Genomic DNA, 26581 nt, shown 5'->3' on the forward strand with positions numbered 1-26581 from the left:
ATATAAGCTAAAGGATTAAAATTATGCCTTATTTCGTCATCTGGTGATGCAAAAGATAATTGTCGATAATACTCGTATAATTCCGTTATCTGCTAGTTGTACGTAAATAATTACATCATAGAATTGTGATTACAAGTGTTTAATTTAAAAAACAGACAAATGGATTTTATTCCTTCAGGTAAGGAAGGAATAATCGTCTCGTATGTTTATCGAACATTAAGATTTTGAAATTCGTTTAGAGCACCAACACATGAGATTTAATCCTCTGTTGGAAGAATGGATGTTAGTTTCTCCTCATCGCATCAAACGACCTTGGAAAGGGCAGGTAGAGGATTCCGTGGAAAGGCACATTCCACCTTTCGATGCTAATAATCCTCTTTGTCCGGGTGCCACTAGAGAAAATGGCGAGGTAAGTTTAGAGAATGGATGACAAACTTTAGAAAACAGCGGTCAGCATTGATGGTCCGCGAGAAAATTTGGGGTGGTCTGTGGAGAAATTTGGACATTGATCAATCAACCGAAGCATACGCGAAGTATTATGAAAGAAATGCAAAATGCTTGGTTGGTTTTTTCCACGCTCATTGTGAGTTTTTTATTCGAATCTAAAACCAAATACGAAGTAACTGTTATCAATAAATAATGAACAATAAACAATGTTGTGAGTGCGATTGTCGTCCTTTGTGGAAAAGCTCTAAGAATCCATAAACTTATTTCAAACAAGCAGCTATGAACTTTAGGCTTGCATTAATTTGTTATAATTAAACAAGTGAGTTTCATATTAATATAGTAAAATTGAACTTTTATGATCATTAGTCTACAGATTTTGTATCGTTTAAAAAATACATGACAGTGGTCCGCGAAATTCAAAATTGTGAGCTTAGTAGTTCGTGAGGTCAGAAAGGTTGCAGACTGCTGCACTAAAAGAGCCTTCCTTAGACCCGGGACTGACAGTCGGACGAAACCGATTTATTAGTAAAATCATCATTGAAAATTTTATGATTGTGAGATAATGCAACGCAACACGAGAGCTATTTGCCAAGAGATGTGCCTTCTGGGAGGACTTTCTGTGAAAGCAGGCTCCCGTTTAGATATAGCATACGTGAAAAAATACCGGAAAACTTGTGACCAGTCCTTTGGTCAGCACAAAACAGACCAACTACTAGTGTTCAATGGTTTAATCAGGGCCGGATTAACCCACTTTGGGGCCCTAGACATTTTCTTCTTACGGGCCCCCTTTCTCACACTAGAAATAGAGCGCACAAAAAATATAAAACAATAAATAAAACAAAACTAAATAATGTGAAAAACTAAAACAAATCTTAAATTTTTATTAATAAAAAATATTTAATACACAACAATAAATTTTAGTTTCTCTTTCTAGAAAAACTAAAATTTATTGTTGTGTTTGAACAGTTTGTTTATAAATTTAAAATATTGAAATTTGTTTTATTAAATGTCTAACAAAAGTTGTTGTAAAATAACAATATTACCTTAAAAAAAATAATTGTCAACAAGACTATGTCTTGTTTATAAAATCGTACTGCTTGCTGTGTTACCANCTTATTTCGTCATCTGGTGATGCAAAAGATAATTGTCGATAATACTCGTATAATTCCGTTATCTGCTAGTTGTACGTAAATAATTACATCATAGAATTGTGATTACAAGTGTTTAATTTAAAAAACAGACAAATGGATTTTATTCCTTCAGGTAAGGAAGGAATAATCGTCTCGTATGTTTATCGAACATTAAGATTTTGAAATTCGTTTAGAGCACCAACACATGAGATTTAATCCTCTGTTGGAAGAATGGATGTTAGTTTCTCCTCATCGCATCAAACGACCTTGGAAAGGGCAGGTAGAGGATTCCGTGGAAAGGCACATTCCACCTTTCGATGCTAATAATCCTCTTTGTCCGGGTGCCACTAGAGAAAATGGCGAGGTAAGTTTAGAGAATGGATGACAAACTTTAGAAAACAGCGGTCAGCATTGATGGTCCGCGAGAAAATTTGGGGTGGTCTGTGGAGAAATTTGGACATTGATCAATCAACTGAAGCTTACGCGAACTATTATGAAAGAAATGCAAAATGCTTGGTTGGTTTTTTTCACTCATTGTGAGTTTTTTACTCGAATCTAAAACCAAATATGAAGTGACTGTTATCAATAAATAATGAAGAATAAACAATGTTGTGAGCGCGATTGTCGTCCTTTGTGGAAAAGCGCTAAGAATCCATAAACTTATTTCAAACAAGCAGCTATAAACTTTAGGCTTGCATTAATTTGTTATAATTAAACAAGTGAGTTTCATATTAATATAGTAAAATTGAACTTTTACGATCATTATTCTACAGATTTTGTATCGTTTAAAAAATACATGATAGTGGTCCGCGAAATTCAAAATTGTGAGCTTAGTGGTTCGTGAGGTCAGAAAGGTTGCAGACCGCTGCACTAAAAGAGCCTTGCTTAGACCTGGAACTGACAGTCGGACGAAACCGATTTATTAGTAAAATCATCATTGAAAATTTTATGATTGTGAGATAAAGCAACGCAACACGAGAGCGATTTGCCAAGAGATGTGCCTTCTGGGAGGACTTTCTGTGAAAGCAGGCTCCCGTTTAGATATCGCATACGTGAAAAAATACCGGAAAACTTGTGACCAGTCCTTTGGTCATCACAAAACAGACCAACTACTAGTGTTCAATGGTTTAATCCACCAGGTCACTGAGGGCGAAAGCTTTGAGGATCTAAACATGAAATCGGATAATTCGGGCTTTATCGTTTCGTCCACCCAGCTGTCGTTGTAGAGCTACTCATTAGAATTAAAGTCCTCGAAAATTTTGATTTTTAGTGAAGCGTTTACCATAAGTCTCTTGAGATCACCGATTTCAATATATCCCACTATTGTTTCACTGTAAGTTGCCTTAGTTATGGCTCACTTATACGCAATTTATCTGCATCATAGAATTGAATACTTGATTTCGATCTAATACAACAATTCTAATCGACTCTGCTTCCGATTTGACGTAGGAATACGGACGAAGACAGAGTATTCTGTTTTCCAAACATATTCCACGTGTACTGTACAGTACACTGTAGTTGGAATATATAGGCTATATATCAAGAATACAACATGTGGAATGTGTTGTTCACTAATGTTAGTAAGAAAGTCAATCATTTATAATTATATCTTTAAGTTCAAAAGTGGAGTTAGTTTATGATGTCAATTATATTGAAATAGAGCACGGAACTGTGAGAAACTTGTCGTTTTTTTCATTGTTTGCCACAGAATATAGAAAAAGTTTTATACTGTAATGATCTTAATTCTTGAGAACAATATTGGTTTTGCACTGCAGACCTACATTAATTCGTGTTTTTTATGACCTCAGAGTAATCCCGATTATACGAGTACATTTCTCTTCGACAACGATTATCCTGCACTAGTGGAAGATGTTCCTAATCCTCGTAAGTAGAGTTTTTAGTAAAACTGTTCGTAATATTATTAAAATCGAACTCTAAACTCATTCTGTATTCCAGAGGAGAATGAGCATCCGCTATTTCGAATGGAGTCTGCGAGAGGAAAGTGCAAAGTCATGTGTTTCCATCCTCATTCTGACGTGACTCTACCATTGATGACGGTAGACGAGATATCCAAAGTAATTGAGGATTGGGTACAACAGAGTGTAGAATTGGGGAGACAATACAAATGGGTACAGGTAAGAGTACATCTGTGTTTACAGTTTACCAATTTAAACTTAAAATTACGTTTCTTAAGATATACTAATTATAGATATTTGAGAACAAAGGAGAAATACAAGGTTGCTCCAATCCTCATCCACACTGTCAGGTAATTGTAAAGGAAAAGTTTATTTTGTAATAACTTGATATACTTTCATATAAATATAAATTTTAATTTATCCATGAAAAAATTAAATGAATTGCGTAGATATGGGCAAGTTCGTTTCTTCCCAACATTCCTTCAAAAGAAGACAAAACACAGAAGAATTATTACATAAAACATGGCACGCAGATGCTTCTGGAATATCTTCACGAAGAATCAAAGCGTAAAGTGAATGCAAAACTCGAGTATTGTTCAAAATTAAATTATTTTTCTATTCTTATTAATTAAACAATTTAACTACAGGAAAGAATCATTCTGGAGAATAAACATTGGGTGGTGTTGGTGCCATTTTGGGCAGTTTGGCCTTACGAAACGCTTCTTTTACCAAAGAGGCACGTAACAAAATTGGCTGATCTGAACAACGAAGAAAAATATTGTAAGGTTAATATCACGCGCGTAAAATTCGCCCCAAAAAGCACTGAATGTTTTTCGTTTGTTTCACTTTCAGCTCTTGCTGAAATAATGAAGCGGCATTTGACCAAATACGATAATCTGTTTAAGACGTCATTTCCCTATTCCATGGGATGGCATGGTGAGTTTCTTCCGTTATAGCATTTATCTTTTAATTTGTCGATCGGACGCTCAAACTTTTCGTACTCGCATTGCAGGTGCTCCTACTGGTAACGATCATATGCGTGCCAATTATTGGCAGTTACACGCTCACTACTTCCCTCCCCTACTTCGTTCCGCTAGTGTAAAGAAATTTACTGTTGCATACGAGATGCTGTGTCAGTCTCAAAGAGATTTAACACCCGAACAGGTAGATCGTACAACATTGCATTTTAACTTATGATTAACGATTCGTTGATATATACTCCATTTTATATTTAGGCTGCCCACAGATTGAGAAGTTTATCAGAAGTACACTATAAATGTAGCTGATTTTAATGAGTAATTTTATATATTTATACGAAACTATCTTTTGCATGTAATAAAATGTACTGTACATTCTATAATTAACACTATTTTACATTAATATGTTTATATTACATAACATTATTACACATCATTGCCTGTATTTTAATATTAAAACTGTGAAGGCACCAGCGTAATGTAGAATACGAGGCTATCTAATTATTTCCATGATTGGCTGCCGTGACTTATACTGCCCATGAAATATTGTGCAATTTGGACAGGATTGAAACATGGATTTTCTACAGTGATGTGCTAACACGTGGTTCTGAAAGCACAATTGGAGACGTGTAAAATAATGGAAAAAAATTATAGAAATTAAATTATTATTGGAATACAGTAGAGCGTCGATTATCCGAAAGTCAATCATCTGAAACGTCAATCATCCGAAAGAATTCCAGTCAGCAAATTTAAATTTTCGCCAGTGCTGTGGCGCTGCAATTTTTGGCTATGTCTTGGGCTACTCAAATATTTTACGTTTTTGATACTAAATTAACATCTGAAGTATAATTTTTTATTGTTTTTATATTTTTCAATATATTTATTTTATTCGTACAAAATAAAAAAATAATTTTTAACGATACAATAGTCTTCGTTAGGCTTAACATCGACGAAAATTCAACGCGAAGCGACACGCAACGGAGAAAAATGTCAAGATGGGATAAATTAATATATTTTTTGCACATAATCGATTATCCGAAACATCGATCTTCCGAACAACCCTAGTCCCCAATTGATTCGGATAATCGACGCNACATCGATCTTCCGAACAATCCCAGTCCCCAATTGATTCGGATAATCGACGCTCTACTGTATTTTTCTTTCCCTTTTTTTTAAATTTTGTTAACCACGAATTCTGTATAAACGTGTGAAGAATTCAATGAATCTTGAAGCAGTTTAGACGTAAGGAACGAATGCAGATGGAAGAGTACGAAGAAAGTTCTACGAACAGATCAAGAAAATTCCGTCCATATTGATCTAATAGATCAATATGGACGGAAGAGATGGAAGGACTGGATTTATCGACAAACTTCTAATTAAAAATTTCAAAATAGCATTTTAATTTTAAAAAGGTATTTCTTCTATCAATAGAAGAGAAAGCGCTTTATTCAATCGTTTGTATTCGATATTGTCGCAGGGAGAATCACCTGCGCTATCGATCAAATGATAATTTTTAACATTTGGAATAAATATTGGTTTGTTAAATTCGATTCTCATTGGAATTCCACTAGCTATCAAAGAAGTCACCGCCAAATCTTCATTTCCTAATTTCATCATCATCATCTGGATGATGTACGAAGGAACTGTAGGAAACAACATGTTCAAACGAACCTCTGGATCTTCGGTTTTTCCCAGTTTCATAGACAAGAAGTTCCTAATGGCACGGCTCGTCGTTACTTCTGTCACATAGAAAGATATCTTCAACAGCATACAAAATACGACTAAGATGGCGAGTATTATAAAGTACGTTGTCAAAAAGTGCTGAGAGGATGCTTCGAATAAATTGTACGTAAATTTGATGCAGATTCCGTCTCTGTAAAGACGGAAGACATGTTTTCACGTTTTTCAACGAGAGATCAAGGAGAAACAGACTGAATGTCTCATTTAGTTGTGTGTGGTAGCGATACCGTGATTATACTGGACACTTTGTATATACAGTAAACTGCCGATTATCCGGTTTGCGGATTATCCGTGCATGAATTTAATTTTAAAAAAAATAATTATATGTGTATGTATTTTTTAAATAGTTGCGCGCTTTCGCGTTTACGCATTCCTATAAGTGTGCACGTGTTCGTATTTAAATGTTTGAAGCAGATGGTGGGGGTATCTGAAGTCAGCTGGACTGCAGTGGCATGCCCTCATTGGAAGCGGTGGATGCGCTGCTTTCCTTGTATTTTCTAAAAAATAAATACATATTAATTTTAATTATATGAAAATAATCGCACAATATTTTATTATAACTGCACAATGTATCATATTAGAAATTTCTATACTATACGTGAAAAAAAAATAAGATCGCTATTGTATATTCGAATATTAGTGGTGGAATGGAAGCACTGATTGTCAGCATCCAAAATGCCAGATTCGCGCATGCGCTTTACAGAGCACCAACCTCACCCGGTTTAGCCGGTGGAAACTTAGGACCTCGGGTGGATGCTACACGTATACCGCATCCAATTCTATCCAGGACCGGTTCTGGGCTGTTAGCAGCCTGCCCGCTAGATATTTGGNCCGATCAATTCTACACTGCATATTCTTCTATTGTTAGAGTTTATGGCATCGTGTATTGTTCGATTATGTTTCGATTTAAGATTATTCACAGCTTTCGAATTAGCGCAAATTGTACAAGTGTCATTACTACAAACGGGCGATGATGCGTCACTGCTCCTGTATACGATGGCATCAAAGTCTGTGGCATCCTGCAAGTAATTTGATGAAGGCTCTACCGAATATACCTCCTCTTCAGTAAAAATGATGCCCTGAAATATCTCAAGATTGAAGAAGCCAATTACCGAAGATTTAGGATTTCCCACAAGCCAGCCACTGTATAGTTCAATGCCCAACTTCGCCATTTTGACTATTGTGGTGTCGTTTTGAGTATGACGAATGTGCATTATTGCGTCTGGAGAAATTGTGGTAGTCGAAACCCGATGGGCGATAACGTGAAAATGTCTATTAAAAGCCGAAAATTGAAAATCCATCTTCCTGCGAGACTTGGCTGAAAAATAAGAACTCTTGTTAGCGACGTGTTTAATTAAGCGGAATGGTTCGTACCTCTTCAGATTCGGAACTTTGAAGTTCTTATCAACTTGAGAATTATCTGATGGCACGCAATTGAACGGATTTATAAAATTGTACAGCAAAACGTAAGTTAGATATGAATATTTAATTCGTATATTTTGATTTTTAAATTCCATTCTGATACTTAACATTCGAATTTTGAATTTGAAAAGAAAACGTTTTTATTGAACAATTGTATATTTTATATAAAATTTCATGTAATATAATTTTAAATAATTTGTTAGCATTATTTAAATTTTTCGTGCTCTATATTTAGGCACGGTTTTATAAAGTTTTATACAACTGGCAACATAGCCAGTTCTGACTAGGCTACATTGTTGCCGGTTCTGATTAACATGGGTGGCAACGTTGTATAAGGATTTTGACGTGAATTATTGTTCGGGCATTTAAGACCTATCTATTATTTAGTTAATTTAATGTATAATTTACTTATTTTTAAAATTAAATAACATTTATTTACACACAATAATAATATAGTTGAAAAGACATTTTAAAAATCGAATATAAGTCAAGCCGCCATTTTAGTTTCAAAGATCGTTATCAAATATTCTATGAATCATGCATTAATAGCAGTCGATTGACATGGATTATCATTTTCTGTCTCGATAAACGTTTCTTCGTCCCGATCTTCTCTTCCCATATTAATAGCTGCGATATACAAACAACAGGCCGATAAGCAAATTACGCAACCTATTGCAGCTATACCATAACTACTGTCCAAAATTATAATCATGGCGTGTTTCGAGGGTAGATACGTCTTTCCTTGAGTGGCGAAAATGATGAGAAAAGTGGAAATTAGTAACAAGACAAAACCCAATATTATCACAACTACGATGCATTTGGAAGAGATCTTCAAGCAGCAAAGAGTAGTCGCGCTGTCACCATTAATGCTGGAACGAATAACGGCTACAATATCGCGATGTCTCTTCATTTTGAATCTATATAATTAAAAATAAATCAGTTAGTTAAATTTTTTGAAAGTTTTACAAAATAATGGAACATCGGTTATCAAAAAATATCTTTGATTTTAGTACACCCTATACGGATTTATTCGCGGAAAATGGCTTTAAGTTACTACAAAATTCATAACTGCTGTGGCAGATATTCAAATTAGATTTGTTGTGTTCGTGAATAAGCGTAAGAATTTTAATTAATATTTCATTTTAAGGTTATTTTTTACGTCATTAGTGAACTTTACCTCTTATTATCACTTATTAAATAAATCTTATCAGTTTCTCTGAATATAATATTAAAAAAAAAAGTAGAAAATTATGGTTGATTAGTTGAAAAATGGCGTCGTTTAATTACATTCTTGTAATTACATTTCGTAGTTTGTTTTTATTTCTGAATAATTAAATAATATGAATAAATGTGTACTTACCTTCAATTAATAAAATTATTTGTTTCGATGTAATTTTCTTTAAAATTTAGAGAATTTTTAGTTCTGTATGCCTGTTTGAAAGTTATCTTATCTAGCTTCGTATTATCGTGCGTTGCGCATTTTATTTTAAAGATTAGTTTTGATTTTTATTTTCAAAATAGTTTTCAATTTAATAGATTTTTTTTAATTAAAATTTTCTTCCATTAATTTAATTAATTACTCTGCTGTGTTTCGTTTTGGTGACTAAATTGCAGTAATTTTCCCCTATCTTTATATTGAAAGTATCTAGTTCCACAGGTATTTCGTTGCTGTGTAGTAGTCGTGTGCAACTTAATAAAATTGCTTTGCCAGGCCCCTGGGCCTGGCAAAGTAATTTTATTTTCCTGTTTTCTGCTTCGTGCCATTATGCAACTCCATTTAAGCTAGATTCTCCAGGAACGTTCAAACTGCACTTGATCAGTGAAAAGATGAGAAATAAATTACATATTAGTAATTTGCATGTTATTAGCATATATTATTTTAGTATCCGTATATTGACGGCCGGATGGTCAAGGTGCCAGCCTACCGCTCTGGAGGACCCGGGACCGAATCCGGACGGGTCGATAAATCCCAGGAATTTTTCGGAGGATGGTCCGTCTGGATATGTCGGGCCCCGTCCCTCACCACTCGGTCGTCCCATTGTGGACCTGGCCGAACCCATAATGGGCTTAATTAAAGAGGCCCTCTTAGTGCCCACAGGGCGGAAAGAGTTTAAAAAAAGTATCCGCGTACTGGTGGTTATATAGTATGTTGGTAGTCGTCAGGCGTAATGTGTGCCGTTTCAGCGGTAATAGTCGGGTTTTGGGCTATGTGTAATTTTTTTTATAGAGTTTGTAGCACTTTGGTAGAGGGAAATGGGTAAAAAAAGAATTGCGGATTGGCTGCAGGGTTTTTTTCGGCGGATGAGAGGTCACCCAGGTGAAGGAAAAGGGTCCTTGGTTTGTCTTGTGTTTTTTGTGTGTTAAGGTGTTCGTAGTGACTGCATGGAGCAATGCAAGCAAAATCTACACGGACTTGTATTACCATCTGGAAATGAAAGAATCTGTTTCCATCGGCTGGAATATTTACCAGGTGATGAAAATGTTTTGTTGGTAAAAAGTAATTGTCAGTAATGAACATTGCCCGACATTTAGTTTTCTTTTCGTGAGACCGACGTGTCAGGGTTTTACCTAAAGGACCTGTACTATAGCAAACTCGTTGTACGGACGAACCTGGAGAGTTCGTGGGTGTCTGTATGTGCGACCTGGCGAACAAATTTGTAAATTTTTGTATATATTTATTTTACTTGTACATAAACTTATTGTCAAGTTATTTTCATTTGTCCCCTTCTCACGTGGGTAATTCATTCCCTTTCACAATAATTTTAGTATCGATTATTGTGATTTTTCACAAATGCCTGCAACGCCACAAAAAAAAGTACGAGCCCGCCTAAGGCTGTGTACACATTAGGCGTTTTTAAACGCGCGTTTTAAAGAACCAAGAGTTCTGCATAAGTATACACACTCAAACGCGCGCTTCTGGCCAAGCGCGCATTAAACGCGCGTTGATAGATTTTTCTTAGAACGCGCGTTTCGCGGGCGTCAGCCGCGCGTTTTGAGATATATGTGCTGCCATGTTATTGTACATTCGATCGCGCGTTTTCGGGTAAAGTGGACGCACTCTATTCTATTCTATTCTCCACCCTTGGTTCATATGGAGATTACTGCATAGTGGGCGCACGTTGGCCGAAATGGAGAACGATCATTTCGATACTGATGTTGATACCGTTTTACGGCCGTAAAACGGTACCATCCACCAATCAGAAGTCAGTGAAATCTAGGTCATTGTGACACGGTGCGAAAATGGCGGAAAACGAGCTTTTGTGTATGTTCTCTCGCAGCTACTCTAGAATAGATCTGGAAAGATTTATCGAAAATATCCGAAAGTATTCGTGTATCTACGACAAGAAGTATCCCGATTATAATAATAGATGACTAAAACACGCGATATGGACGGCCAAAGGAAAATCCGTTAATTTACAGGAGTATATAATAAAAAAAGCTAAGCTTATAAGTGCTGTATATTATCTTAATAATACGATAATAAAAGTTAATATATGAAAGTAAAGATATTATTTTTACTACATTTGTAATTACTGTATAGTACAGAAAAAACTCGTAGAATATAATCATTGTCTTTATATCGATATATCGCGTATATAACCGTCGATAGTACCGTCGCCGTAAAAACTTTGCTAGCCGGACCTCCATTGTAATCCAGACACAAACGCAAATAGGTCACGTGATTAAAAGTTTTTACGGCGAAGGTTTTTAGCCTGTTTTTACGCTAGTGGAGTCTTGGCCTTATCCTGAAACAACTTGCATAAACATTCGAAACTGACGACAAGAATAATGTTCTATGATAAGAAATGATTACGAAAATATTGGACATAACCACGATCTCCGATCAGACTGAGTAGGTTTGGCCGATCTATACTTGAAGGCCGGTTCACACCATGGATATTTCGACATGGAGTTAGGTGGTGACGCCATTCCGAAGAAAATAAATCGTGTTCTCCATTGAGAAAATTTCGATCCTACCGTAGTGTGGAATTACCGGTATAGCGCCACGCTCTGACTAGTACATGAATGCCACTTTAAAATTATCGTCGTCGCAATTCGATTCAAAACAAATTGAACAAGCCATTGAATTTTAGCCTAGCGAGCAGTTTCTTAGTGCGATATATTTTTTCGTAATTATGTACAGTACGTTAGCATCTGTTTGCAGGTTTGAAGACACTTTTGATCCGTCTTGCCGTCGTCTCTGAAGATTGCTTTAGTTTTTAATTGCGCTTGCATCTCTCTTGCAAAAAATATCTACCGAACACAGATTATTGTACGAGATTGTATCCTGATATTAATAATGACATACTTTTGAACTTTGAGAGTACAACAACAACAAAATTACGCGGATGAAGCTCAAGGTCCTAGAATATTTTAGTACCTTGGGTGAAACTGGCTCGTTTCGTTTCGTCATATATTTTGCCCGTGTCACAATGCATTAATATCAACGAAATAACCTTAATCCGTCACGTGGAAAATTTTTAATTTTTTAACAGTTGCTAATCGTTTTCACGTTCTTAGATCTTGTACTCTAGTTTTCACTACGTGCGAACGGCGCCATCTGGTGTCGATACCCGGTAACCTTGGACGGTAAGGAAGGAGGCGTATTGTCCCTAAATTCAGCACGTTAGTAGTACAATTTAACATTTCGATCCAGTCCGTCTAGAAAATGCAGTTTATTCCTACGGGTAAGAAGAATTGCGTTCGCGCCTTGGTTTATTATTTAGAGTTTATTAATTAACGTGTCTGGTGCTTACAGAACATCAACACGTTAGATTCAACCCGCTGTTAGAAGAATGGATTTTGGTCTCTCCGCATCGCACCAAACGGCCTTGGCAGGGTCGAGTGGAAAAACCTCCGGAAAAACACGTTCCTCCTTTCGATGCCAAAAATCCTCTTTGTCCTCGTGCCGTCAGGGCTAATGGAGAGGTGAGTGTAAGGCTGAGACGTCACAGTGAAGAGTGAATTACTGCATTGTATGGAAGTGAAAATCGAAATGGTTCGACTACCACGCTTAGTAGTAGCAAAGAAAAACTTTTGTTATTAGGATTACTTCGTAATGAATACACAAAAAGAAAACCAAGAATGTGATGTTGCTCTGGAAACAGCAAAGGATAAAGGACTTCATTATTCTTTGCTAAGAAAATAGATATACCTGGGAGACCCAAAAATAATGGGGAAAAAATCGTGTATTTAACAATTTCATATTTTAATCTCCTTCAAAATACTCTCTATTACCCATAATACACTTGTCCAAAATACCTATAAAATTTCTGTTCCTAAATCCCTCCTAGCATCTCCATTATTTTTGTTTTCCCCTCTTCTACTGTCTGAAATCACTCCCCTTTGAGCTCCCTATTTGTCCTGGGGAACAAAAAAAAAATCGCAAGGTGCGAGATCGGGCGAATGGGGGAGAAGGGTCATGCCATTTCTTGTCAAAAACTGCTACATGGAGAGTGCCATGTGAGCAAAGGCATGGTCATGATGGAAGTCTTTTGAGGACTTTCAAATAACAATGTTGATTGACAATCTGGCTTGGATGGATGAATTTGGAATTAACTATTTCTTTCCTAAAAAAACAGATTAACATGATTTTCACATTTGATTTCACTTGTCTTGTTTTGGGACTGGGAGATCCTGGTGTTTTCCACTGGCTGGATTGATGTTTGGTTTCCGGATTGTAACCGTAACACCACGTTTCATTGCCAGTTATCACCTTTGAAAGAACATTTGGAAAATGATCCGGACTTGTTTTCTAAGCCTGACAAGTTGTCAAGCGATTGCCTTTCTGATTGATAGTCAACAAGTGTGGAATAAACTTTGCAGAAACTCTTTTCATGCTAAGTTCGTGACGAAATTCTCTGAATCGAACTCTGTGAAATCCAATAAATCGACGAGTTCGTCGATGGTTTGATGCCTATCTTTGTTGATGAGATGCAAATTTTCTCAATGTTTTTGTCAGTTCGAACATTGGATGGACTCCCAGACCCAGGTTGATCTTCAAGAGATTTCTCCTTTTTGAAAGTGGGAAAATCACACATAAACCCTTGTCTTAGGATGCGACTATGCAGATGCGAGCAAGAAAGAATATGTGGCGAGAAGAGATTAGGATGTTTCTCGCTCTCATTTATTATGACCACACAGACAAGAGCATGAAACGTCACACCTTCTCACCACACATTCTCACTCACTCACATCTGCATAGTTGCAACCTTACTCATGGCATCTTGTTTGTAAGCACATTGAATCATTTCTTAACTTTCCAATCCACTTTTTCCTAACAGAAAACAAAATTTCACAGCAGCACATTGCTCTTTAAAATCTGACATCATGTTTTCGACAAAACAAAAAACAGCACTCTCAAAAAAATCACTACAGGCCAACAAATCTTGACATGCTGACGCCGCTTCGCATACTGATTCCAGAAGTTTCCGTCTAATGACATCTAGCGGCAAATATGCATAGTACAAACCTGACACCCTCCAAAATTATCCCCATTATTTTTGGGTCCCCCCTCGTACATAAATTCTATAGTTTGAAAAATATTAAAACATAAATCTTTCATCTATATATATATATAAAGATATGAGAAGCAGTCTTTTGCTCATTCAGAGGCACATGTAGTATTTGGCGAGAAAAGGCAAATTGTGATAGAAGTCAAACTCTGTTGGATATTTACGAGTGCCAGAAATTTGCTCTCGCCCACAAGATTTCTCGTTTCTCGCTCATTCGTGATTTTCCTTTGCAAGAAGTATATGTAATCTCTCACCCACTACTGGATTCATGTTTGCATAGTCGCAAGTAAAGGGTAAAGTCAAGAGCTCTCATATTTCCCAGTGTGTACCAGCAGATGCCATGCTGGTCGGCATCCGCTTATACTCAACTCCAGCATGCCGCACGTGGCTTCAAAAATATTGACTTTATTTGCATTTCTTGAAGTACAATTAAGTTTATATATCTTGCATGCTAATCCTTTTTTTTTTTTTTTATGATGTCAGACAAATCCACTTTATGCCAGTNAAAAAGTTTTGGCTTAAGACCATATAATGAAAAACAAAACATTATTAAAAGAGAAAGACCAATGCCTAATTTAAATATAAATACGTCAACAAAAGAATTTGTTCGACATTTTCACGATAAAATTTATGAAGATGTAAAATGGCTTTGTGGATGCATAAAAATAAAAAAATTGTTTTGTTGGCCTTGCCTACTATTTTCAAATGAAATTAGTGTGTGGAATAAGAATGGCTTTGACGATTTAAATAATTTGGGTAAAGTTGGCAAAAGACACGAAAATCGTAAATATCGCATCGATTCTTTCGTAAAATTGAAGCAATTTGGAAATCAAAATAGAATAGAATTTAACATTAGTACACAATATAAAATAAATATTGAAAATTATAACATGATAGTTACGGCTAATAGATTTATTATATTTAAATTAGTAGGTGTTATCGAAGCAAGAATCGGCATTTAGAGGGCATAGGGAATCTATTAAATCTAATATAAGAGAGTTAATTATATTGAACTTGCTTATTTATTAAGTGCGTTAGATAATCTATTAATTAAACATATATTTAGAGAAGTCTACGGTTTTTACTGGCTTATCGAACAAACGAATACGAATGGACCCTAGACAATCACTGACTGACTGCCCCTGGAAGTCGGCTTCTTACAGAAACACAGCTTCCCTATCATCAAACGTCACTGCACGCCACTGCTGGACTGGTTTTAGTTAGGCCGCTTCTTTCACGCCGGACGTTTCTTTTCGGAGGAGAAAACGATAGTGAGTACATTTATACAAAGTTTCGTTTAGTTGCATGCTATAATACGTATTACAATTCGATATAACTCTCCCACAAATACTTTAGTGTAAAATTACATAAAATAAGATGCTTTTTTAAATTTTCAGATAAGTACCCTTAAAATGCCTAATAATGAAAGAAAGTCGTACTTACTATAAAACAAAAACTAACGTTAATTGAAAAATTTGAAAAAGGTGAATCTACATCGAATCTATCAATACATGTTGTATTTTAGAAATAAATAATTATAGTTCGGATTATCCGTGCCATCTCTCCCACCATTAGCCCGGATAATCGAGAGTTTACTGTACTTGTACACACGTACAAAATTGAACACTTGTATGCGTTGAAAACGTGTATAAGGTGTTAATTCTGCGAATTACGGGAGGGCCTGATCTAAAACGGTGACTATCATAAATGGAAAATAATACCTCAATTCGCAAACTACTCGTGTTAAATTAGTGTCCGGATGGAATTTGAATCCGGATTTCGATCCTACTTGATATTCTATTGTAAACAGTCTTGAAGTTCGTTTAATTTTGACTAAATGTTACATTCAGTATGAAAATGTGCAAAGTTTATGAAGAACAGTTAACTTACTGATTGCAGTATCCTGCATCTTGCATGCAATATTCTCCCAATTTCTTGATATACATAGGTACTTCAAAGGATTTTGCATGAAAATATAATGCGTCGCAAATTTCGTTATGGAAACAGCAAACGTGACATGCAAATCTCTCTTCTTGGCATTCGCATTCCTAAGTATTTTTTAAAATTTTCATTTAATTTCTTAATTACCATAAGTAATTTTTAAAGAATTGTTTACCAGTAAATTATATCTCCAACATATGCTTCCATTGCAAATTCCATTATGACATAAACGCGAATTTCCAGCACATAAGGATCTATGGAGTGGCAAGTCGAAATGGGGACACTCCTCCGAGAGTCCATTGCAGAATTCTGGTAGAACGCATTCGTTATAATTGCTGGTGCACAGTTTGTTTTCTTTCTTACTAACATATAAACCGTTTTCGGTACAGCAGACGGATTCTCTGGCGCTGCATAATTTATTCTTGCTCCTGCGAATGGTGCATGGTCTGTCTTCTCCAGTATCGTCGGAAGGAGTGCAATTGGGATCGATGGCGTTACACGTGGCATTTGTACCACAATCGCATTCTTCGCCTTCTTCTGTAATTGTGTTTCCACATATAGGACCGGAATCCTGTTTCAAGCACCAATTTCCTAGAATCATTTAGTATTAATATTTACAAATTTAATTCTATTTACAGGATTTATATTGGTATAAATTGAAATTTAAATACCTCTCTTATGAATCAGGCCAGATATTGAATCTATACTAGAGTTTGAAAGAATTGTTCTACCTTCTGCAAAAGAATCCATGTATGGATTCATTAGATACCGATACGTTTTACGAGTTTTTGAGTAAGTTTTTGCATCTTGATCATCGTGGGGTGCACCAAATAAGTGGGCCACACCATGTAGAAAAGAGAAAGTTAATTCTGTTAACGAACGAGCATAATAACCGAATTTTCTGGTGGTAATCACGACATTTTTCGAACGGCCAATTACTCGAGAATTCATGCAAATTCCTTCATCTTCGTGTCCTCCAAAAGATGCTATCACGCTCTTCCTATCTCGAAAAGATTTAAACAATAGAAAATGCACCAAGCAGTAGTTGTTACTGTATGTCTCTGCTCTCTTCAATAAATCGTACATGTCAAAATGCCCCTCTCTGACATCCCTAAATGGATTCGATGCATCGTTTTCATTCTTAAATAGTGTTAATTTCTCTAATTTCAGGCCTATGTTATCTGCAACGCCATCTCGATTGAAATCTATCCTCGAAAAAAATACATCTGCAAATATTATTGTTTGCAGCATTTCTTTAATCACAACCTGCTCATTGTGATTATTATAATTGTACAGGGAATAATCCCCGATCAATTCTACACTGCATATTCTTCTATTGTTAGAGTTTATGGCATCGTGTATTGTTCGATTATGTTTCGATTTAAGATTATTCACAGCTTTCGAATTAGCGCAAATTGTACAAGTGTCATTACTACAAACGGGCGATGATGCGTCACTGCTCCTGTATACGATGGCATCAAAGTCTGTGGCATCCTGCAAGTAATTTGATGAAGGCTCTACCGAATATACCTCCTCTTCAGTAAAAATGATGCCCTGAAATATCTCAAGATTGAAGAAGCCAATTACCGAAGATTTAGGATTTCCCACAAGCCAGCCACTGTATAGTTCAATGCCCAACTTCGCCATTTTGACTATTGTGGTGTCGTTTTGAGTATGACGAATGTGCATTATTGCGTCTGGAGAAATTGTGGTAGTCGAAACCCGATGGGCGATAACGTGAAAATGTCTATTAAAAGCCGAAAATTGAAAATCCATCTTCCTGCGAGACTTGGCTGAAAAATAAGAACTCTTGTTAGCGACGTGTTTAATTAAGCGGAATGGTTCGTACCTCTTCAGATTCGGAACTTTGAAGTTCTTATCAACTTGAGAATTATCTGATGGCACGCAATTGAACGGATTTATAAAATTGTACAGCAAAACGTAAGTTAGATATGAATATTTAATTCGTATATTTTGATTTTTAAATTCCATTCTGATACTTAACATTCGAATTTTGAATTTGAAAAGAAAACGTTTTTATTGAACAATTGTATATTTTATATAAAATTTCATGTAATATAATTTTAAATAATTTGTTAGCATTATTTAAATTTTTCGTGCTCTATATTTAGGCACGGTTTTATAAAGTTTTATACAACTGGCAACAAAGCCAGTTCTGACTAGGCTACATTGTTGCCGGTTCTGATTAACATGGGTGGCAACGTTGTATAAGGATTTTGACGTGAATTATTGTTCGGGCATTTAAGACCTATCTATTATTTAGTTAATTTAATATATAATTTACTTATTTTTAAAATTAAATAACATTTATTTACACACAATAATAATATAGTTGAAAAGACATTTTAAAAATCGAATATAAGTCAAGCCGCCATTTTAGTTTCAAAGATCGTTATCAAATATTCTATGAATCATGCATTAATAGCAGTCGATTGACATGGATTATCATTTTCTGTCTCGATAAACGTTTCTTCGTCCCGATCTTCTCTTCCCATATTAATAGCTGCGATATACAAACAACAGGCCGATAAGCAAATTACGCAACCTATTGCAGCTATACCATAACTACTGTCCAAAATTATAATCATGGCGTGTTTCGAGGGTAGATACGTCTTTCCTTGAGTGGCGAAAATGATGAGAAAAGTGGAAATTAGTAACAAGACAAAACCCAATATTATCACAACTACGATGCATTTGGAAGAGATCTTCAAGCAGCAAAGAGTAGTCGCGCTGTCACCATTAATGCTGGAACGAATAACGGCTACAATATCGCGATGTCTCTTCATTTTGAATCTATATAATTAAAAATAAATCAGTTAATTAAATTTTTTGAAAGTTTTACAAAATAATGGAACATCGGTTATCAAAAAATATCTTTGATTTTAGTACACCCTATACGGATTTATTCGCGGAAAATGGCTTTAAGTTACTACAAAATTCATAACTGCTGTGGCAGATATTCAAATTAGATTTGTTGTGTTCGTGAATAAGCGTAAGAATTTTAATTAATATTTCATTTTAAGGTTATTTTTTACGTCATTAGTGAACTTTACCTCTTATTATCACTTATTAAATAAATCTTATCAGTTTCTCTGAATATAATATTAAAAAAAAAAGTAGAAAATTATGGTTGATTAGTTGAAAAATGGCGTCGTTTAATTACATTCTTGTAATTACATTTCGTAGTTTGTTTTTATTTCTGAATAATTAAATAATATGAATAAATGTGTACTTACCTTCAATTAATAAAATTATTTGTTTCGATGTAATTTTCTTTAAAATTTAGAGAATTTTTAGTTCTGTATGCCTGTTTGAAAGTTATCTTATCTAGCTTCGTATTATCGTGCGTTGCGCATTTTATTTTAAAGATTAGTTTTGATTTTTATTTTCAAAATAGTTTTCAATTTAATAGATTTTTTTTAATTAAAATTTTCTTCCATTAATTTAATTAATTACTCTGCTGTGTTTCGTTTTGGTGACTAAATTGCAGTAATTTTCCCCTATCTTTATATTGAAAGTATCTAGTTCCACAGGTATTTCGTTGCTGTGTAGTAGTCGTGTGCAACTTAATAAAATTGCTTTGCCAGGCCCCTGGGCCTGGCAAAGTAATTTTATTTTCCTGTTTTCTGCTTCGTGCCATTATGCAACTCCATTTAAGCTAGATTCTCCAGGAACGTTCAAACTGCACTTGATCAGTGAAAAGATGAGAAATAAATTACATATTAGTAATTTGCATGTTATTAGCATATATTATTTTAGTATCCGTATATTGACGGCCGGATGGTCAAGGTGCCAGCCTACCGCTCTGGAGGACCCGGGACCGAATCCGGACGGGTCGATAAATCCCAGGAATTTTTCGGAGGATGGTCCGTCTGGATATGTCGGGCCCCGTCCCTCACCACTCGGTCGTCCCATTGTGGACCTGGCCGAACCCATAATGGGCTTAATTAAAGAGGCCCTCTTAGTGCCCACAGGGCGGAAAGAGTTTAAAAAAAGTATCCGCGTACTGGTGGTTATATAGTATGTTGGTAGTCGTCAGGCGTAATGTGTGCCGTTTCAGCGGTAATAGTCGGGTTTTGGGCTATGTGTAATTTTTTTTATAGAGTTTGTAGCACTTTGGTAGAGGGAAATGGGTAAAAAAAGAATTGCGGATTGGCTGCAGGGTTTTTTTCGGCGGATGAGAGGTCACCCAGGTGAAGGAAAAGGGTCCTTGGTTTGTCTTGTGTTTTTTGTGTGTTAAGGTGTTCGTAGTGACTGCATGGAGCAATGCAAGCAAAATCTACACGGACTTGTATTACCATCTGGAAATGAAAGAATCTGTTTCCATCGGCTGGAATATTTACCAGGTGATGAAAATGTTTTGTTGGTAAAAAGTAATTGTCAGTAATGAACATTGCCCGACATTTAGTTTTCTTTTTGTGAGACCGACGTGTCAGGGTTTTACCTAAAGGACCTGTACTATAGCAAACTCGTTGTACGGACGAACCTGGAGAGTTCGTGGGTGTCTGTATGTGCGACCTGGCGAACAAATTTGTAAATTTTTGTATATATTTATTTTACTTGTACATAAACTTATTGTCAAGTTATTTTCATTTGTCCCCTTCTCACGTGGGTAATTCATTCCCTTTCACAATAATTTTAGTATCGATTATTGTGATTTTTCACAAATGCCTGCAACGCCACAAAAAAAAGTACGAGCCCGCCTAAGGCTGTGTACACATTAGGCGTTTTTAAACGCGCGTTTTAAAGAACCAAGAGTTCTGCATAAGTATACACACTCAAACGCGCGCTTCTGGCCAAGCGCGCATTAAACGCGCGTTGATAGATTTTTCTTAGAACGCGCGTTTCGCGGGCGTCAGCCGCGCGTTTTGAGATATATGTGCTGCCATGTTATTGTACATTCGATCGCGCGTTTTCGGGTAAAGTGGACGCACTCTATTCTATTCTATTCTCCACCCTTGGTTCATATGGAGATTACTGCATAGTGGGCGCACGTTGGCCGAAATGGAGAACGATCATTTCGATACTGATGTTGATACCGTTTTACGGCCGTAAAACGGTACCATCCACCAATCAGAAGTCAGTGAAATCTAGGTCATTGTGACACGGTGCGAAAATGGCGGAAAACGAGCTTTTGTGTATGTTCTCTCGCAGCTACTCTAGAATAGATCTGGAAAGATTTATCGAAAATATCCGAAAGTATTCGTGTATCTACGACAAGAAGTATCCCGATTATAATAATAGATGACTAAAACACGCGATATGGACGGCCAAAGGAAAATCCGTTAATTTACAGGAGTATATAATAAAAAAAGCTAAGCTTATAAGTGCTGTATATTATCTTAATAATACGATAATAAAAGTTAATATATGAAAGTAAAGATATTATTTTTACTACATTTGTAATTACTGTATAGTACAGAAAAAACTCGTAGAATATAATCATTGTCTTTATATCGATATATCGCGTATATAACCGTCGATAGTACCGTCGCCGTAAAAACTTTGCTAGTCGGACCTCCATTGTAATCCAGACACAAACGCAAATAGGTCACGTGATTAAAAGTTTTTACGGGGAAGGTTTTTAGCCTGTTTTTACGCTAGTGGAGTCTTGGCCTTATCCTGAAACAACTTGCATAAACATTCGAAACTGACGACAAGAATAATGTTCTATGATAAGAAATGATTACGAAAATATTGGACATAACCACGATCTCCGATCAGACTGAGTAGGTTTGGCCGATCTATACTTGAAGGCCGGTTCACACCATGGATATTTCGACATGGAGTTAGGTGGTGACGCCATTCCGAAGAAAATAAATCGTGTTCTCCATTGAGAAAATTTCGATCCTAACGTAGTGTGGAATTACCGGTATAGCGCCACGCTCTGACTAGTACATGAATGCCACTTTAAAATTATCGTCGTCGCAATTCGATTCAAAACAAATTGAACAAGCCATTGAATTTTAGCCCAGCGAGCAGTTTCTTAGTGCGATATATTTTTTCGTAATTATGTACAGTACGTTAGCATCTGTTTGCAGGTTTGAAGACACTTTTGATCCGTCTTGCCGTCGTCTCTGAAGATTGCTTTAGTTTTTAATTGCGCTTGCATCTCTCTTGCAAAAAATATCTACCGAACACAGATTATTGTACGAGATTGTATCCTGATATTAATAATGACATACTTTTGAACTTTGAGAGTACAACAACAACAAAATTACGCGGATGAAGCTCAAGGTCCTAGAATATTTTAGTACCTTGGGTGAAACTGGCTCGTTTCGTTTCGTCATATATTTTGCCCGTGTCACAATGCATTAATATCAACGAAATAACCTTAATCCGTCACGTGGAAAATTTTTAATTTTTTAACAGTTGCTAATCGTTTTCACGTTCTTAGATCTTGTACTCTAGTTTTCACTACGTGCGAACGGCGCCATCTGGTGTCGATACCCGGTAACCTTGGACGGTAAGGAAGGAGGCGTATTGTCCCTAAATTCATCACGTTAGTAGTACAATTTAACATTTCGATCCAGTCCGTCTAGAAAATGCAGTTTATTCCTACGGGTAAGAAGAATTGCGTTCGCGCCTTGGTTTATTATTTAGAGTTTATTAATTAACGTGTCTGGTGCTTACAGAACATCAACACGTTAGATTCAACCCGCTGTTAGAAGAATGGATTTTGGTCTCTCCGCATCGCACCAAACGGCCTTGGCAGGGTCGAGTGGAAAAACCTCCGGAAAAACATGTTCCTCCTTTCGATGCCAAAAATCCTCTTTGTCCTCGTGCCGTCAGGGCTAATGGAGAGGTGAGTGTAAGGCTGAGACGTCACAGTGAAGAGTGAATTACTGCATTGTATGGAAGTGAAAATCGAAATGGTTCGACTACCACGCTTAGTAGTAGCAAAGAAAAACTTTTGTTATTAGGATTACTTCGTAATGAATACACAAAAAGAAAACCAAGAATGTGATGTTGCTCTGGAAACAGCAAAGGATAAAGGACTTCATTATTCTTTGCTAAGAAAATAGATATACCTGGGAGACCCAAAAATAATGGGGAAAAAATCGTGTATTTAACAATTTCATATTTTAATCTCCTTCAAAATACTCTCTATTACCCATAATACACTTGTCCAAAATACCTATAAAATTTCTGTTCCTAAATCCCTCCTAGCATCTCCATTATTTTTGTTTTCCCCTCTTCTACTGTCTGAAATCACTCCCCTTTGAGCTCCCTATTTGTCCTGGGGAACAAAAAAAAAATCGCAAGGTGCGAGATCGGGCGAATGGGGGAGAAGGGTCATGCCATTTCTTGTCAAAAACTGCTACATGGAGAGTGCCATGTGAGCAAAGGCATGGTCATGATGGAAGTCTTTTGAGGACTTTCAAATAACAATGTTGATTGACAATCTGGCTTGGATGGATGAATTTGGAATTAACTATTTCTTTCCTAAAAAAACAGATTAACATGATTTTCACATTTGATTTCACTTGTCTTGTTTTGGGACTGGGAGATCCTGGTGTTTTCCACTGGCTGGATTGATGTTTGGTTTCCGGATTGTAACCGTAACACCACGTTTCATTGCCAGTTATCACCTTTGAAAGAACATTTGGAAAATGATCCGGACTTGTTTTCTAAGCCTGACAAGTTGTCAAGCGATTGCCTTTCTGATTGATAGTCAACAAGTGTGGAATAAACTTTGCAGAAACTCTTTTCATGCTAAGTTCGTGACGAAATTCTCTGAATCGAACTCTGTGAAATCCAATAAATCGACGAGTTCGTCGATGGTTTGATGCCTATCTTTGTTGATGAGATGCAAATTTTCTCAATGTTTTTGTCAGTTCGAACATTGGATGGACTCCCAGACCCAGGTTGATCTTCAAGAGATTTCTCCTTTTTGAAAGTGGGAAAATCACACATAAACCCTTGTCTTAGGATGCGACTATGCAGATGCGAGCAAGAAAGAATATGTGGCGAGAAGAGATTAGGATGTTTCTCGCTCTCATTTATTATGACCACACAGACAAGAGCATGAAACGTCACACCTTCTCACCACACATTCTCACTCACTCACATCTGCATAGTTGCAACCTTACTCATGGCATCTTGTTTGTAAGCACATTGAATCATTTCTTAACTTTCCAATCCACTTTTTCCTAACAGAAAACAAAATTTCACAGCAGCACATTGCTCTTTAAAATCTGACATCATGTTTTCGACAAAACAAAAAACAGCACTCTCAAAAAAATCACTACAGGCCAACAAATCTTGACATGCTGACGCCGCTTCGCATACTGATTCCAGAAGTTTCCGTCTAATGACATCTAGCGGCAAATATGCATAGTACAAACCTGACACCCTCCAAAATTATCCCCATTATTTTTGGGTCCCCCCTCGTACATAAATTCTATAGTTTGAAAAATATTAAAACATAAATCTTTCATCTATATATATATATAAAGATATGAGAAGCAGTCTTTTGCTCATTCAGAGGCACATGTAGTATTTGGCGAGAAAAGGCAAATTGTGATAGAAGTCAAACTCTGTTGGATATTTACGAGTGCCAGAAATTTGCTCTCGCCCACAAGATTTCTCGTTTCTCGCTCATTCGTGATTTTCCTTTGCAAGAAGTATATGTAATCTCTCACCCACTACTGGATTCATGTTTGCATAGTCGCAAGTAAAGGGTAAAGTCAAGAGCTCTCATATTTCCCAGTGTGTACCAGCAGATGCCATGTTGGTCGGCATCCGCTTATACTCAACTCCAGCATGCCGCACGTGGCTTCAAAAATATTGACTTTATTTGCATTTCTTGAAGTACAATTAAGTTTATATATCTTGCATGCTAATCCTTTTTTTTTTTTTTTTTTATGATGTCAGACAAATCCGGATTATGCCAGTACATTTCTCTTCGACAACGATTATCCTGCACTGGTGGAAGATGTTCCAGATCCCCGTTAGTGAATTACTACAAATTGGGAGTAATAAAAAACTAATGGACTCTTAAACAGATCTGGCGTTGTTTCAGAAGGGAGCAGACATCCACTGTTTCGGACAGGATCAGCCAAAGGAACGTGCAAGGTGATGTGCTTTCATCCCCGTTCCGACATGACTCTGCCACTGATGACCGTGGAAGAGATATTAGAAGTAATTGATGCCTGGGTACAACAGAGCATGGAACTGGGGAGACAGTACAGATGGGTGCAGGCAAGTAGATGGCATCTTTGCAGTATGTCCATCTGACATACCTTATGAGAACTAATTTATATTGATTTTAGATATTTGAAAATAAAGGAGAAATACAAGGCTGTTCCAATCCTCATCCACACTGTCAGGTACTGTATTTATTTATTTTTGTGTGTGTGTGTTTGTTTGTACACAAAACAGTTACTCAGGAATCAGTTGGAGTTCCTATAAAAATATGTATGCAATATATTAATATGTAGAAATTTAAAATAGTGATTTGCAAGTCTGAATACTCTTGGTATTTTCTGAAGGTTGTAGTTTATTAAAGTCCTTTGAAACAGTTTAGAGACAAGTTTGATGCAAATTTAAATAAAATCTCTCAGGAATAAGGGTCAAGTTAAGAATATAAGTAAAATGACTTAAAACCTTGTAATGGAGTATCAATAAAGTTAAGTCTTCAAACAATAGCAGTTGCATAAATATGAGCATTTACAAGTAATGCGGAAGAAAATAAGTTAAAAGTTATGTTTCTGCTGCATAAAAGCCAGTTTTCAACTTGTATGCACAATGCTGGCTGTAAGGAAAAATGCAAAATTTTTGCTTGCATCAAGCATTGCATCTGAGGTATCCTTCATCAATCGACTTGAAAAAATCTTCAGTTGATAAAATTGCAACTGGAGTGGAGACTTCTCTTGGAGGGTAGGACAAAATGAAATCTAGCAATGAATATGCATTTTATTAAAATTTTGAATCATCTATTACATTAATTTCTTTCTAATTGATTCTTTAATGAACGACATTTAAAAAATTCTGTTTGTTGTCACTTATTAATTAATAAACTCCAAATACCTTTAAAATGCGTGTTGTCGTTTATGTAAAGCCATTATCTTCATTGGTATCATTGTTGATATCAGTCATTATCACCAAATCAAATGTTATAATTCAATAGAAAATGAAGATGCATTAGTGGAGTTGGAAAAAACACCCTTGTAGGGTGTTTTTTTTTCCAACTTCCATTAATGCATGAAAAAAAAATTGGAAGCATGTGAGCAGGGACAGGGTGCACACCTAGTAAGTAGTATATTCCCTCACCACTTCGTAATTAGCTTGGCACAATGCTATTTTAATTAATATACTAATTACTAAGCAAACTATTTTAGACATTTGCTACTCTGCAGTAAACATGTAAACATGATGCCGCCAATCCAGTCTCCAGCCAACTGTGAAGTACGAGCAGTAATTCGATTTCTACCGAAGGGAAGTGAAATTTGTCGAAGGATGTGTAATGT

General features: G+C 36.2%; 3 protein-coding genes across 7 annotated transcripts; 2 read left to right on the forward strand and 1 right to left on the reverse strand.

Annotated features, from left to right (window-relative positions):
* Positions 1-103: 103 nt before the first annotated feature.
* Positions 104-15263, forward strand: LOC111640610 (galactose-1-phosphate uridylyltransferase-like). 3 transcript variants are annotated; one of them, XM_023386644.1, is made up of 11 exons: positions 1636-1710; positions 1772-1941; positions 3386-3461; positions 3534-3712; positions 3787-3843; positions 3943-4065; positions 4141-4273; positions 4346-4429; positions 4506-4657; positions 4729-4771; positions 15214-15263. In XM_023386644.1, coding segments are annotated over exons 1-11 (1038 nt in total). In that variant the 5' UTR covers positions 1636-1691; the 3' UTR covers positions 15216-15263. The 3 variants fall into 3 exon arrangements, with proteins under 3 accessions (XP_023242411.1, XP_023242412.1, XP_023242410.1); XM_023386643.1 differs by lacking the exons at positions 1636-1710; positions 1772-1941; positions 15214-15263 and adding exons at positions 104-178; positions 240-409 and having other exon boundaries at positions 4729-5150; XM_023386642.1 differs by lacking the exon at positions 15214-15263 and having other exon boundaries at positions 4729-5149.
* On the reverse strand, positions 5847-18099 carry LOC111640608 (disintegrin and metalloproteinase domain-containing protein 10-like). Its single transcript, XM_023386636.1, has 4 exons — positions 16760-18099; positions 16264-16679; positions 16038-16195; positions 5847-6343 (listed from the first exon to the last, which is right to left on the reverse strand). The coding sequence occupies exons 1-4, from the start codon at positions 18093-18095 to the stop codon at positions 5875-5877; spliced, it is 2379 nt and encodes a 792-aa protein (XP_023242404.1). The 5' UTR covers positions 18096-18099; the 3' UTR covers positions 5847-5874.
* Positions 15374-25689, forward strand: LOC111640611 (galactose-1-phosphate uridylyltransferase-like). 3 transcript variants are annotated; one of them, XM_023386646.1, is made up of 6 exons: positions 15374-15418; positions 22507-22673; positions 22745-22914; positions 24987-25062; positions 25135-25313; positions 25385-25689. In XM_023386646.1, exons 2-6 carry the CDS (start codon positions 22655-22657, stop codon positions 25550-25552), a joined length of 612 nt encoding a protein of 203 aa, XP_023242414.1. In that variant the 5' UTR covers positions 15374-15418; positions 22507-22654; the 3' UTR covers positions 25553-25689. The 3 variants fall into 3 exon arrangements, with proteins under 3 accessions (XP_023242414.1, XP_023242415.1, XP_023242413.1); XM_023386647.1 differs by lacking the exon at positions 15374-15418 and adding an exon at positions 17810-18029 and having other exon boundaries at positions 25138-25313; XM_023386645.1 differs by lacking the exon at positions 15374-15418 and adding an exon at positions 17815-18029.
* The last annotated feature ends 892 nt before the right edge of the window (positions 25690-26581 follow it).

Source organism: Centruroides sculpturatus, unplaced genomic scaffold, assembly GCF_000671375.1.
Source record: "Centruroides sculpturatus isolate CEXI.00-Female unplaced genomic scaffold, Cexi_2.0 scaffold1370, whole genome shotgun sequence".
Taxonomy (NCBI): domain Eukaryota; kingdom Metazoa; phylum Arthropoda; class Arachnida; order Scorpiones; family Buthidae; genus Centruroides; species Centruroides sculpturatus.